The following is a 14,526-nucleotide window of genomic DNA, read 5'->3' as shown; positions in this document are numbered from 1 at the left end:
TCATGCTTTCTGTTAGTCTTGCTGTTTCTCATCCCTAACTCTCCTCCCCATATTTCTGCCCTACCGAGCTCCTACTCAGCCTTTAAACCCCAGCTGAAATATCTCCTCCATGATTCCTCGGAACTCTGGCCAAGGTTGCTTCCAGCCCCTTAGCCCTTTGCCCACTCCTTTATGGCAGACACGGTCACATGCTCCTGCTCCCTGAGTCACACCTCGGGCCCATGCCCGCCCAGGGTCAGCGAGTGTTGGATCCACAGATTAAGCCGAAGGAGGGTATCGGTAATCGTAGGGCTCTGGAAGGTGTCCTTAGGGTGACCCCTCTCCACTCTGTCCACTCCAAGCCCTGGGTAGCCCTTCACAGTGGGCCTTGTGTCTGGGCAGCTTCCTGCCTGTGGGGCCGGGAAGGGGCTTGGGGCAGGGGCAGGATAGGCCAGTGTGAGAAAAAAGGCCTTGCAGTCAGGTGCCTGAGCCCCTCGCCGGCCTTGCCAGGACAGGACCTACCAATCGGGGGAGGAAGAACTGCTTCCTGGCTGCCTTTGTGAGCGGCGGAAATGACTCGGGCCTGGAAACAGACCCAGAGAAAATGCTGGGGGCCTGGCCTTTCCTGCTTTCTGGTCGGCCAGCCCTAGAACGGAAAGACGGTCGGATCTGGGCGTGGGGGGAGCACCTGCAGGGGTGGCATCCTGAGCTGGTGTGCCTGGCCGACCAGTTGAGGTGGTGGTGATAGTCATCAAAACAAACAGTGAAGAAGACGCAGTTATTGCCCTGGGCAGCCCGACGTCCAGGTGGGGACCCGTCAGGCTGGTTGGCACAGATGAAAGGAGGTACAGCATGCTCTGTCCAGTGCTGAGCAGGTGTGAGAGAGGGTGCTAGGGAAGCCGAAGGGTGAGACGGGGGCCTTGAATGCCGAGCTCAGGGGCATGGCGCTTCTTGCAAGAGGCAGTGGGGAGTGAGGCACAGGCTTGGGGCATGCAGATGAGGTATTTCCTGAGTGTCCAGCAGAGGTAGGTGCTTGCCATGCCTTTTCACGTCACAAGACATTTTACAATGAGAAAACAGGCCCACGGCGGCTGAGCGACTTGCCCGGGGCCCCATGGCCAGGGAGTGGAAAAGCCGTTGCCGTGGGAACCGGTTGAACTGACCGATGTCTGTCCCTGCGCCCACCAGCCTGCTCGTCTGGATTCTTCAAATCGGAGGCGTCCGAGAGTGCCTGTTTGGAGTGCCCCGCACACACCCTGCCGTCTTCCGAGGGGGCCACGTTCTGTGAGTGTGAGGAAGGCTACTTCCGGGCCCCGCAGGACTCGCTGTCGATGCCCTGCACAGGTGAGTGTGCAGCGGGTCAGGGAGGTTGACAGGTGGCCAGGGTCTGGTGGTCGCCATGTCCAGGGCTACCTGGGTTCGAGCTCTGCCCTCTGCCCTCTGTGCAGGCCCGCCCTCTGCCCCAAGCTACCTCACGGCCGTGGGCATGGGTGCCAAAGTGGAGCTGCGCTGGATGGCGCCCCTGGACAACGGGGGCCGCGAAGACATCACCTACAGGGTCACCTGCGAACAGTGCCTGCCCGAGTCAGGCGAGTGCAGACCTTGCGAGGCCAGCGTGCGCTACTCCGAGCTCCCGAACAAGCTGACCCGCACCAGCCTGATAGTCAGCGACCTGGAGCCCCATATGAACTACACCTTCGCCGTGGAGGCCCGCAACGGCGTCTCGGACCTGGTGGCCAGCCGCAGCTTCCGCACCGCCAGCGTCAGCATCAACCAGACAGGTGAGGGCCTGGTGGTGGCGGCTGTCGCCCGGGCGGGGCTTCCGGAGGCCCGCCACCCAGGGCTCAGCTGTGTTCAGAGAGAGAGCAGCGGCCAGTAGTTAAAAGCACAGTCTCTGGAGTCACTCCCCAGCTCTGTGACTGTGGGCAAGTTACCCAACCTTTCTGAGCCTCGGTTTCCTCACCTGTAAAACGGGTAACAGGGCTATGGAGAGGGTTTAATAAATTCTTCTATATGAAGCTCTTAGAACAGTGCCCGGTCCATAGAAAGGCTATAGCAGGAGGCGGCTGTGACTTTGTTTTTCTTATTTACGCTCACAGATGCTCTCAGGGCTCTTCTGAGGAGCTAGCTTTGTGGGGCCGGGTCTGGGGCTCTGTGCTCTAGAGCTGGAAGTTAAGAATCCCAGGTGGGGGTTTAAAGAGCTTGGGCTGTGGATGGATCCGGGTCTGGGGACACTTGCACCCCCCCCTGGGTGGCTCATCACACCCCTCCCCCACCCGCTGTTCTGCCCAGAGCCCCCCAAGGTGAAGCTGGAGAGCCGGGGCACCACCTCGCTGAGCGTGTCCTGGAGCATCCCTGTGCCACAGCAGAGCCGCGTGTGGAAGTACGAGGTCACCTACCGCAAGAAGGTAACTTTGCAGGGGGTCAGGGAGGGGTGTCATAGATATCCACCACACGACACAGCCGTCTGAAGAAGCCCCATTCTGCAGATGGGGAAACTGAGGTCTGGGCTCTTCCTGAGTCACCTGTCCCAGGCCAGCGCAGCAGAGATTTGGGGGAGAGGAGACACAGTGTTCTGAAATTCCCAGATGAGATAGTTGGGGGGAAACCCAGGTCTTGGGGATCGAGCAGACCTGGGTTGGAGTCCGGGTCTTGCATTTGCTGGCTGTGACCTTGAGCCAGCCCCTTGACTTCTCTGAGCCTCAGTTTCCCCCTCCGGAAGGAGAGCGTTGAGTTTGCCATGTAAGTGAGCTAAGCAGGGGTGGTCTCTGTGGGCTGAGCTGATGGCCCTGCCTGCCCTCACCATCTGCCTCTGCACCTGCTGGCCACCCCCAGGGGGACTCCAACACCTACAACGTGCGCAGCACCGAGGACTTCTCTGTGACCTTGGACGACCTGACTCCGGACACCACCTACCTGGTCCAAGTGCAGGCGCTGACACAGGAGGGCCAGGGGGCCGGCAGCAAGGTGCACGAGTTCCAGACGCTGTGTGAGTCGGGGACCGGGGCGTGAGCCAGGCCGGGGCCCTGAACTGGAGCAGCTAGGATATCCTGAGAGGAGGAAAGGGTCAACAAACTCAGAAATCCACCCTTCTGGTTAGCCTGCTTCTAGGACAGCGTGTGGGTTGATGGCCTGGGGAGGGGCCTGATTGGGAGCTGGGGGAGGGGACCCAGCGACATCCGTTCAGAGCAGAAGGGGGGATCTGAGCTCTGGCGATGGCAGACCCAGGTCAAATCCTGCATCGCAGGAGGAGTCCCACACCTGGGAGTGCCGGCTGCATTCCCGGGGGCCGCCTCTGATTGCCCACCTGTGAAATGGGAGTAAAGAGCGTTATGACCATCACACGTAAAAATACCCAGCATGTGTTTCGAGTCCCTAACGTGGGTGCAACAGGGGGTGTGGAGTTGGCGGGGGGGCTTCCTTGTCATCAGTTGGTCTCCCCAACAGCCATGGAAGGGTCTGCCAACGTGGCGGTGATTGGCGGAGTGGCCGTGGTCATTGTCTTGCTCCTGGTGCTGGCAGGAATCGGCTTCCTCCTCCATCGCAGGTTCGTGGTGGGACGCAGAGGGGTGGGAACCTCGGTTTCCTGTCTGGAAAATGGGCTGATAGTGATCTCCCCCTGCCCCTGGGGGTGTGAAGATGCAGTGAGCTGCAAAGTGCTCAGCACAGCGCCTGGTGCGCCGCGGGGCCTGGGACACGTCTCTGCCCAGGCCATCTCTGGGCGGTCATCGTCTCTGCCCTTGTTGTTAACGGTGTGTCCACACTTCCTCCGGACTCCCAGGCAGGAAGCGCCAGGGAGCGCTAATGAGGAAAGCCCTCCTTTGGGCCGTGACAGGGCACAGATCCCAGGGAGTGAGCCCACTTGTCGCTTCCTGTCTGCCCCGCCCCAGCCTGCCCTCCGCCCTCTGCCCGCAGAGCAGGGCGTTGAGCACACTCAGTCCCCGCTCAGGGCCGCAGCGGGGTCAGGAGGCTCCTGCCAGAGCAGCCGCTGACCCCTGTGCTTGGTTCCGGTGGGTTCTCAGGAGGAAGAGCCAGCGGGCCCGCCAGTCCTCAGAGGATGTTTACTTCTCCAAGTCAGGTGAGGTGCCGCCCCCTCCGTGCCCCTCCCCCTGTCCCCACAGGCCCCCAGCCCCGTCTCAGCCCACAGCCCGGGCACTCCCAGGACTCCCCGGGGCAGCCCCGAGGGGCTGAGCCAGAAGCTCCATGTCCCATGGCCTGGTCCCGGTCTCCTGGCCCCTGATCCTGTAGCTTCCGCTCCCTCCTTGAGGGCAACCCTTCCCGGGGACCCTCCCTGGCCTGTCTGTGACCAGCCCCTCCTCCCCCTTTTAGAACAACTGAAGCCCTTGAAGACATATGTAGACCCCCACACATACGAGGACCCCAACCAGGCCGTGCTCAAGTTCACCACCGAGATCCACCCGTCCTGTGTCACACGTCAGAAGGTCATCGGAGCAGGTGAGGTTGGCGCGCCTGCGGAGGGCCTGGTACGGGCTGGGAGTGCCCGGTCCCGGCTGACTGTGGATGCTCCCCCCGCTTGCCTGCCTGCAGGAGAGTTTGGGGAGGTGTACAAGGGGACGCTGAAGGCGTCAGGGAAGAAGGAGGTACCTGTGGCCATCAAGACGCTGAAAGCCGGCTACACCGAGAAGCAGCGGGTGGACTTCCTCAGCGAGGCCAGCATCATGGGCCAGTTCAGCCACCACAACATCATCCGCCTGGAGGGCGTCGTCTCCAAATGTGAGGCTTGTCACCAGTGGTGGGGGGTGGGGGGGCTCCTGGGGGGCCTGACCTACAGGGGATGGAGAGGGGCTGTCCACTAGGGCTATCATACAGGGACCCCGTCCATAGCTGTACCCCCCATCTGTGCCATCCCCTTACACCTGTGTCCACCCCCTGCAGACAAGCCCATGATGATCATCACTGAATACATGGAGAACGGGGCCCTGGACAAGTTCCTTCGGGTACGTATGTGAACTGGGGTGGGCCGGGACCCTTGGCCGCAGGCTTGGGGGTGCCCTCCTGGGCTCCGGGCCGGCTGGTGGCTGAGGCCTGTGCTCTGGCAGGAGAAGGATGGCGAGTTCTGCGTGCTGCAGCTGGTGGGCATGCTGCGGGGCATTGCGGCCGGCATGAAGTACCTGGCCAACATGAACTACGTCCACCGCGACCTGGCCGCCCGCAACATCCTCGTCAACAGCAACCTGGTCTGCAAGGTGTCCGACTTCGGCTTGTCCCGTGTGCTGGAGGACGACCCCGAGGCCACGTACACCACCAGTGTGAGTGCCAGGGGGCTGTCGCCATCGGGTTCCATGGCTGGAGGGTGCAGCAGCCTTTGCCTTCGGTGGGGTCCTCATACCGGCACACCTGGGCCACTGGCCTCAGGAGGCAAGAGCACCTGTAGGGAGCACTGAGGGGAGGGGCCCTGATTGCCGCATCTGGTCTGGCTGCAATAGTCCTGAGGCTGATCAGCGAGGACAGTGGTGACTGGGCCTGGGTCCCCTGCAGGGTGGCAAGATCCCCATCCGCTGGACAGCCCCGGAGGCCATCTCCTACCGCAAGTTCACCTCGGCCAGCGACGTGTGGAGTTACGGCATCGTCATGTGGGAAGTGATGACGTATGGCGAGCGGCCCTACTGGGAGCTGTCAAACCACGAGGTAGGCCCCCTCATCCTACCCAGCCTGGCCTGCCCTGGACCTGAACTTAAACTCTACTCATTCCTGAGCCCCAAGGCTGGACAGAGAAGAGTCTTGGGTGCCAATCTTCACCTGGTACAGATCATTCGTGGGTTTGTTCATTTAGGTTTATTGAGGGCCTACTATGTGCCAGGCCTTGTGCTGGGTTTCAGATCCAGTCTCTTACTACGTCAGTGGAAAGACAAGGAAACCAGTTAGTGGTGTGTGTGCATGTTTGTGGGTGTGTGTCTGCACATACATTCATGTGTGTGTGCACCTGTGGATGCATGTGTGCGTGTGTGCGCATGGGTGTGTGTGCACATGCCTGATGCCTCACCCAGCCTGAGGGTCTGGAAGGCTTCTCAGAGGAGGTCACATCTCTGCTGAGACAAAAGACAGTTAAGTAGCCAGGCGAACACCAGGAGGCGAAGAGTGCTCTAGACCCGTGGTCGGTAAACTGCGGCTCGCGAGCCACATGCGGCTCTTTGGCCCCTTGAGTGTGGCTCTTCCTAAGCCTTAGGAGTACCCTAGTTAAGTTAATAACAATGTATGTACCTATATAGTTTAAGTTTTAAAAATTTGGCTCTCAGAAGAAATTTCAATCGTTGTACTGTTGATATTTGGCTCTGTTGACTGAGTTTGCCGACCACTGCAGTCTAGGCCAACCATGTCAAATTTGCGGCTGGTGGGCCGCATGCCATGAGTTTGACATGCTTGCCTAGGCGAAGGGGGCAGCTTGTATAGATGTCTTCGCCCAGAGACTGGAGGGAGGCTGGCTGCAGGCTCACAGCATGGCTGCTGCCTGGGGCCTGTGAGGGATCAGGGTCAGAGTCCCTTCCTCCATGGAAGTACAGAGACAGCCCCCTCAACACTTGCTGTTTGTCCTCTCGGCTCAGGAAAGGAGGCCCATCCTGTTTCTGGGACTCCCCGTTCGTTCCTCCTCTGCCCACCTCCATGTACTGGTGCTCCCCGGGACCTGCGTGGGTTGAGGGCTGTGAAGGCACCCTGCCCACCTGCCTCCCTTGCCCCACCAGGTGATGAAAGCCATCAACGACGGCTTCCGGCTGCCCACGCCCATGGAGTGCCCCTCCGCCATCTACCAGCTCATGATGCAGTGCTGGCAGCAGGAGCGCGCCCGCCGCCCCAAGTTCGCCGACATCGTCAGCATCCTGGACAAGCTCATCCGCGCTCCCGACTCCCTCAAGACCCTGGCTGACTTTGACCCCCGGTGAGTCCCATGCCCTCCACCCGCGGCAGCCCCCAGCACAGTGGCCGGTCAGGGCTAGTGGGCGAGGGGCTCGGAGTCCCGCACGGGTTTTACTTAGACTGGACAGGGGCCGGCGTGGGTAACACTAATGAAAGCCTGGGATTTGGGCCTGTGCATGAGGCCCGGGGCAGCTGGGTGAATTGCCCAGGTTAGGGAGCCACAGGCTGGGGACCTAGGGCGGGCTGGGTGTGCAACCCTGACCCGAGGGTGGGTGTTCATGTTGCAGAGTGTCCATCCGGCTGCCCAGCACCAGCGGCTCCGAGGGGGTGCCCTTCCGCACGGTGTCCGAGTGGCTCGAGTCCATCAAGATGCAGCAGTACACAGAGCACTTCCTGGCAGCCGGCTACACGGCCATCGAGAAGGTGGTACAGATGACCAACGAGTGAGTTTGGGCTCTGCCCGTGCCGCCCGCCGCCTCCTGCCCCTGGTTCACCACCCTTCCTCTCTCCTCCCCACCCTCCTCTCTCCTCTCGCCCTCTGCTTGGGGAGGAAGGGCAGAGCCAGGCCGGCAGCCAGCAGTGCTGCTTGGCTCCCCCTTCTTCCGCGCCTTTTGTCCAGAGTGGGAGAGTACTAGTCACATTCGCAGTAGCATTTCTCGAGGGAGCCTGTGGGCCGGCTCTGTGCACGAGCACCTGGAATCAGTCCTCGTGCTAACTCAGCAGGTGGGGCCCGTCAGTGCTCTCACTGGACAGGTGAGAAGTGGGTGCAGAGACATGCAGTGACCTGTCCAGGGTCCTGCAGCCGCTAGGGGCAGAGTTAGGATGCCAGCCCTGGTCAGTCCAGGTCCGGAGCTCAGGGACCATGGAGGTCATTAGTGGAGAAACTGAGGCTCCGAGATTACGGGCTTCAGGTCACACAGTTGACAGCCGGGACTCTGGGAAAACAATGGCTTCCCTTCATCGCCATCGCTGACTGAGTTCCGTTTGCCTTTGGAATAGATGCTATTATCACTTCCCCGTTTTACAAATAGGGAAACTGAGGCCCAGAGGTTACAACATTTGCCTGGGGTCACAGCCAGTTAGGGGCAGCCTTCCTCTCCAGGATGCCAAGAAGAAGTGGGCAGAGCCCTGGGACAGCCTGGCTGATGCCCAGGAGAAAGGGCCAGCCCCTCCCAGGCACCTCTCCCCTCATGGTGACTGTCAGCCTGTGGTCCAGAGAGTGCCCATTCCCCTTGCCCAGCCCTGCTTCTGCCCTTTGTCAGGCTGTCCTATGGGAGCTCATCTCTCCTCCCAGCTCCAGCATCAGGGACCTTTCCCAGCAGGGCCTTGGCAGGGATACCTCCTCCCACCCCGGGAGGGAGAAGACACTATCCTCTTAGCCTTTTGTGCTTCTAAAAATAGTGTGATGTCCCCCAACAGCCTCACTCGTACAGGGTTCAAGGTCACGGCAGGAATGGGCGCTGGGGCTGGGAGGTTTTGGGAACCACATGGAGGGGATGACCCCAGCCTCTCACGGTTCTGGGTCACAGAGGTTCTGGGATTTGGGCCTGTGCATGAACATTCTCCAGGGCCTCTGGAAGCCGCTCAGCTGGGCTTCCAAACTGCTAATCAAGGCCTCTCAGACCAGGCCATGGCCATCCCAGGGGACGGCTGGGGATGGGAGCCAGGGGAGGACAGACTGACCGGAGGGAGGCATGGAGATGTGGAGAGAGGAGACGGGTCCCGGGGTGTCTCCTGCTGCCAGCCAGCTGCAGGGCCCCCAGCTTGGGCTCCACCGTCACACCTGCGCTCAAGTCCCACATTGGCCACTTCCTAGCAGGGAGACCTTGTTCCAATTAGGTTTCGTCTGTGAGTCTCAGTTTTGGGTTCCCCACTGTGGGGACTGCATGGGTACCATGCATATGACACGCCTGGTGCACAGTAGGGCTCAGTCCTCTAGTCCTTTGCTTTCCGCCCCAGCCATGGGCAGATGCCGGGTTCCGGGTGTCCGCCTTTTCCCTGGGAACCTGGAACAGCCCCCTTTGCCCCTCCAGGGGCTCCCCCCAAGGACAGAGGACAGCACAGCTTCTCTTCTGGGCGAGCAGGGCCAAGGGCAAGAGAAGTGCTTACAGGAAACATGCTCTCAAAGGCTTCCCGAAATAGCCCGGGGTGCTCCTCGGCCAATTCCTTTCCCACGAGCCGGACACGGCTATCTTGGATGGATGGAGGCTCTGTGTGTGTGCATGTGTGCTGTGTTTTGAAAAGGCCTGGATAAAGGCAGGAAGTCATTCCACGCTCCTTCCCCCTCCCACCAACCCGTTGGTGCTCAGAGCTGGGGTCTGCGTGACTCACAGCACCACTGCCTCCTTCTTTCCTTCAAATAAACGAGACAGATGGGGATCGCAAGCACTTTCTCAACCTGAAGGCTGTCTGCACATGCGTGGATCCCGGTGGGAGGCACTGAGCTGGTCTCGGGAGAATTCCGCTCTTTCTCCATGGGGGCTGGATTTAGGCCTCAAGGTCGTCCCCAGTCCTTTGGCCTCCCTGCTTCCTAGGCCTGTCTGTCCCAAGGGGCTGGCTGCACGTTTCCGTGCTCCCATGGTGACCACCTCCCCTCAGCTTGAGCACTCAGCGCGTTGTTATTTGGGAGCCACTGAGTTTCCAGCTAGACCAGTGGCTCTCAATGGCCTTGAGAAGCTAATGAGGTGGTGGCTTTGCACCCCAGAAAAGTGTTCATCCTCTCAAAAGGCCCTGCCCAGTGTCTGAGGCTGCTGCACACAGCATCCTGTGAGGGTCTTATGGTGTCCGCGTGCCCTCAGCCTCGGCCTGGCGCCGATGGGATGTCTGCTGCGTGAATGACTGATCGGGGTGTGAGGCCATTTCTCATTCCCCGCTCCTTGCGTCCAGGTGTTTCCTGGGGAGGTGTGGCCTTTGAATTGTCCAGGGCCAGGGCTGGCATTGCGAGCACTCAGGAAGAAGGTGGCCTCGGTCCTGTGTGTCCTCCTCCCGGTGATGGGAGTGACTGCCCTGGATCCCCGAGGGGGAAACAGAAGCTGGTGTGTCTCTACTTAGGGAAGGAGGCAGGGGAGGGAGGCTTGGGGGCGTTGTGTTGAAAGAGAATGGGGCTGGGGCAGGGGGCTCAGAAGCATCTCATCAGAGCCTCCCATTTACATGTAAAGACGCTGAGGGCTGAAAACAGGACAGGACAGGACGGCCCAGGGCTTGGGTGGAGTCCTGGACTGGAATTGGGCCTCCTGCCTCCCAGCCCAGGGCTTTTGCCTCCTAGACGGGCCTCGGAAGCAACCTCAGCTCCCACCCTGTCCCATGGACCACACACCAATGCGGGAGACAGGCCCAAGGCAGCTTGGGCAGTGAATCAGCATCCACTAAAGTATTCATCCATCCATCCATCCATCCATCCATCCATCCATCCATCCATTCATCCATTCATCAGACACTCCTTCCTTAAGGACCTACTGTGTACCAGGCCTATCCTAGACCTCAGGAGGGCATCGGGATGAGGGGATGGGCCCAGCCATTGTCCTCCTACAGCTCCCGTGCCTCACTGGTTCTTTTTTTAATTTAATAAGTTTTATTTTTCAAAATGCCTAGCTGGTGGGACCTGCTGTTCCTGCATCTTCCCCAGCAGCTGGGGCACCCCCTCTCCTGGAGATGCTGGGGCACTTTACTTGAGCTCTGTGCTTGGGGCTAGTTTAGTGAGGCCTGTACTAAGGACCCCGCAGGCTGCCCTGGCCAAGGAGCGGGGTCTCCGTCTCAGAGACAGCAGCTGGGGCACAGCTGGTAGTTGGGAGCTTCCCTGCTAAGTTTGTCACAGTTGCTTTGTCAAACAAGACCAGGTTGTTGAGCTTGTCCTGCGCTTTGCCCTTGGCCCATGTCTTCTTTTTGGCCTTGCCCCAGATTTGTTCTCCGGTCTCTATCTGTCTTGGCCGACTTTCCGGAACCTTTCTGCTTCTTACCGTCTTAGGCGGGAGCAATGGCTACCACTGCTGCCTCGATGAGATGTCGGACGAAAAGCAACCCCCTGGTTTTTAAACCATGCACCAGGGTCTCTGAGGGCTGGCAAAATGCAGGCTCCCGGCCCCACGGCAGAGCTGCAAGGCCAGGGAGTCTGGAGGTGGGCCCAGGCCCCTCCCTCTTTCCCGGGCGGTGCAGATGTTTCTCCGGGAGCCACACTGTGAAACCTACAGGGGTGGGGAAAACAGCTCTTGTTTGTAAAACCCCTCAACTGTTTAGGTTAGAAACGGGAGCCAGGGGAGGGCAGACTGACCGGAGGGAGGCATGGAGATGCGGAGAGAGGAGACAGGTCCGGGGGTGTCTCCTGTTGCCAGCCAGCTGCAGGGTCCCCAGCTTGGGCTCCGCTGTCACACCTGCGCGCAAGTCCCACATTGGCCACTTCCTAGCAGGAGACCTTGTTCCAATTAGGTTTCGTCTTTGAGTCTCGGTTTTGGGTTCCCCACTGTGGGGACTGCGTGGGTACCATGCATATGACACGCTGGGTGCACAGTAGAGTAAAAGGGTAGGAAGTTCTCCCAGATGTCTGACTCCTGGCCTTCCTGCTGCAGTGGGAGCCGCCAGTCCCTGAGCCACCCTCTCCACCCACCTGGGTCTGCACTCCCTGCTCAGCACTCCTCTGAGGGTTCCCAGCGCCAGTGGGAAAGTCACGTCTCCGGAATTGCAAATAGGAACTTGCACCATATAATTAGCTCCAGTTACAGCCAGGAGACGGCCCATAAAAACCTGGGTGTTTTCATGGGTTTGGGCTGGTGGGTGAGGACGGCGGAGGAGGAGACTCCCAGAGTGAGCAAGAGCCGTCCTGCTCCCGGGCTCGGAGCAGAAGTGGTTTTACAAGGGGATGGAGGCCGCATGGGAAGGGCTGTGGGGGAGGGGGACGATGGGCACACCTTTCTATCTGGTACCCATGCCGCCACCGGTTTCGGGGTCTCCCACCCCCAGTTAGACACTATTATTTCATTTTACTGGTGGGAAATTGAGGGTCCTAAAGGGGAAACCCCTGCCTCAGGTGACGCGTAAGCCCCTCCCATTAGAGACCAGCAGGGCGATAACCCTTGGTGGTCCCTCAGCAAGTATTTCCGTGGTCAGTTGGCAGCAGGGAGGACTTGGAGGGAGTGGGGTGAAAGGGGGGGGGGCTGGAAAGAGACCTTTGAACAACAGCCTTCGAGCGTCCCTGCCCCTGGGGACGGCATCAGCGCTGCCTGGGCAGGAGGCCTTAGCTGGGGACACTCGGGACAGACCCGAGGTAGGGGAGGGAATGCAGTGTTCACAGCTGGTTTGGTTCCCAGCTCTTCCACCTCCCAGCTGTGTGACTTTGGGCAAGTCACTTTCCCTCTCTGAGCCTCAGTTTTCCAATCTACCAAATGAGCGTGAAAAGAGCACCCACTAGTACTTCACAGATGATCCTGCAGATTTGACTTAAAGAAAAAAAACAGAGTTGGCTTTTCTGTCATTTTTTTATTTTTGTCGAAGTCAGCATGCTTTCAGGATGTCGATCCTTCCGTCAGGCCTCTGCCCCACCAGGCCCCCAAGGCCCCCTCTTCTCTCCCCACTCAGCCCCCCTCCCATAGCTGCCCACCTCTCCCAGCCCCTGACCCACCCTCTCTCCCTCCCACCCACAGTGACATCAAGAAGATTGGGGTGCGGCTGCCCGGCCACCAGAAGCGCATCGCCTACAGCCTGCTGGGACTCAAGGAGCAAGTGAACACAGTGGGGATCCCCATCTGAGCTCCAACGGGGCCTCGCGCCCCCCTCGGCCAAGAATACTTGAAGAAACAGTGGCCTCCCTGCCAGCTCTGCGCCTGGCGCCAGGGACCTTATTTATTTCCAGTTGTTTCTTACGGATGCCACCCTGAGGCCTCTGCTGGGGGCAGGGTGGGTGTCTAGCGGACAGCTTGGCCTGAACTGAACTGAGGAGGTGCTCAGGGATCCGGGCCGGGGTGCTTCGCCCGCAAAGGACAGCAGCCAAGCACTTAGCAGGCACCGCCGTGGTCCCAGCTCCTGGGCAGGGGCCCGCCAAGGCCGTGGGACATACACGTGGGGCATTTCCAAACCGGCCTCCCTCTCGCCGTCTCGGGAGGTGAGTGGCCGCGGGAACAGGGTACCTCACGCCCCACCCACTCACGAGCAGAGGACAGACAGCACGCTCAGCTGGGAGAGGCCCAGAGTTGTTCCCCATCTTCTAGTGCAGCGGTCTGCAAACTGCGGCTCGCGAGCCACATGCGGCTCTTTGGCCCCGTGAGTGTGGCTCTTCCACAAAATACCGACTTCTGCGCGTGGGCCACGAAGTTTCAATCGCACTGTACGTGCGCACCCGCACGTGGTTTTCTGTGGAAGATCCACACTCAAGGGACCAAAGAGCCGCATGTGGCTCGAGAGCCGCAGTTTGCGGACCACGGTGCCTTCTGCAGGCCCTGTCCTCAGCCCCCAGGGGCCAAACCCTTGCTTCCCCAGGGCCCTCACAGGATGCTCGGTTGTGCTGAGGTTTTTAAAAATATATATTTTGTACTTTGTGGAGAGAATGTGTGTGTGACAAGGGGCCCGGCTAGGGCTTGGGGCCGAGGACGGTGTGTCAGACATTCCTAGGCGGGGGGCTGGTCCATCCATCTCTCGCCTCCTTAGACAACATTCATGACTCCGTCAGTGTTAACGATTCTGTTTTGTGGGGAGTTGTTTTTTTTTCGAACCTTAATTTATTATTATTTTTTTATATTTATTGTTAGGAAATGACTTATTTCTGCTCTGGAATAAAGTTGCAGATGGATCAAACTGACCTTGGTTTTTGAGTTTTGGAGGGGCAGAGGGGAAGAGAGGCCTTCTGTGTTGGAAGTGGGGGGGGTGAAGGGTCGCCCCCACGCTGAGTATTTAAACAGCTTCTTTCGCAAGGCACACATGTCATGTAACCCTGGGAGTGGGGGTGGGTGGGAGGTGGGCAGGGAGCCAGGGAGCAGGCCCAGCCAAGCCCAGCCTCCATGCCAACAGGCCTCTGTCACCTTTGATCTGCAGGCTTGTGGGGGGCTGGGAGACGGGAGAACAGCCATGGGCCCCCTCCTACACATCTCCACGGAGCTGTTGAAATACATTCTTCAACTGTCCATGTTGGGCTCTGAGGTTTACAAAGGATTTTCACAAGCGTTGGCTTGTTGGAGCCTCAGCACTTGGAGTTTTATGGGTAGCCCCATTTTACAGAAGAGGAAAAGTGAGGCTGGGTCCAGTGACAGGGCTCGCCCAAGGCCACCCAGCAAGTTGGAGACAGAAGCCAAAATTGAAAGCAGGGCCGGAAATCCCAATTAGAGGCTTTTCTCACAGAAGAGAAGATGAAGGCTCAGAGACGTGCAGTGACTCGCTTTAATCACACAGCGGGAAGGAGCAGAGGCCTTGAGGGAAGCCGGAGACCCGATTTCAAATCCTGAGCCCTCTCTACTACACCAGGTTGCTGCCCTGAATGCCAGAGGTTGTTCACACCTTAGGAAGTTGTGGTCCACAGGTGACCAGGGACACGACCCGGTGAGCAGAGATGACCTGAGGCGCAGGAGGAAGGCTTGCTGGAGGAGGTGACCCAGAGCTGAGACCTCAGGGACAATGAGGAATTAACCAGTGAAGAGGGCGACGCAGGCAAAGTAAATTATGGCTGTGTGAAACCATGTGATTGTGCAAGGGAAA

The 14,526-nt window shown here is 59.4% G+C and overlaps 1 protein-coding gene across 2 annotated transcripts in view; it reads left to right on the top strand.

Moving 5' to 3' along the window:
* The window catches only part of EPHA2 (EPH receptor A2), a 28,089-nt gene extending 14,453 nt beyond the window's left edge, over nt 1–13,636 (top strand). Inside the window, exons 4-17 of one of the 2 annotated variants that reach the window (XM_036347192.1) lie at nt 1,168–1,323; nt 1,428–1,760; nt 2,272–2,387; nt 2,815–2,968; nt 3,427–3,526; nt 4,002–4,057; nt 4,309–4,434; nt 4,528–4,713; nt 4,876–4,937; nt 5,040–5,249; nt 5,479–5,628; nt 6,681–6,874; nt 7,140–7,295; nt 12,486–13,636. In XM_036347192.1, the coding sequence (XP_036203085.1) occupies nt 1,168–1,323; nt 1,428–1,760; nt 2,272–2,387; nt 2,815–2,968; nt 3,427–3,526; nt 4,002–4,057; nt 4,309–4,434; nt 4,528–4,713; nt 4,876–4,937; nt 5,040–5,249; nt 5,479–5,628; nt 6,681–6,874; nt 7,140–7,295; nt 12,486–12,591 (2,105 nt within the window). In that variant the 3' untranslated portion in view covers nt 12,592–13,636. The remainder of the gene's footprint in view (nt 1–1,167; nt 1,324–1,427; nt 1,761–2,271; nt 2,388–2,814; nt 2,969–3,426; nt 3,527–4,001; nt 4,058–4,308; nt 4,435–4,527; nt 4,714–4,875; nt 4,938–5,039; nt 5,250–5,478; nt 5,629–6,680; nt 6,875–7,139; nt 7,296–12,485) is intronic. The other variant, XM_036347193.1, reaches the window with a different exon arrangement.
* Nucleotides 13,637–14,526: the final 890 nt, after the last annotated feature.

The sequence above is a fragment of the Myotis myotis genome, unplaced genomic scaffold (genome assembly GCF_014108235.1).
Source record: "Myotis myotis isolate mMyoMyo1 unplaced genomic scaffold, mMyoMyo1.p scaffold_m19_p_2, whole genome shotgun sequence".
Classification (NCBI taxonomy): Eukaryota; Metazoa; Chordata; class Mammalia; order Chiroptera; family Vespertilionidae; genus Myotis; species Myotis myotis.
The sequence above is the reverse complement of the archived record's forward strand: the minus strand, read 5'-3'. Positions and strand labels throughout refer to the sequence as shown.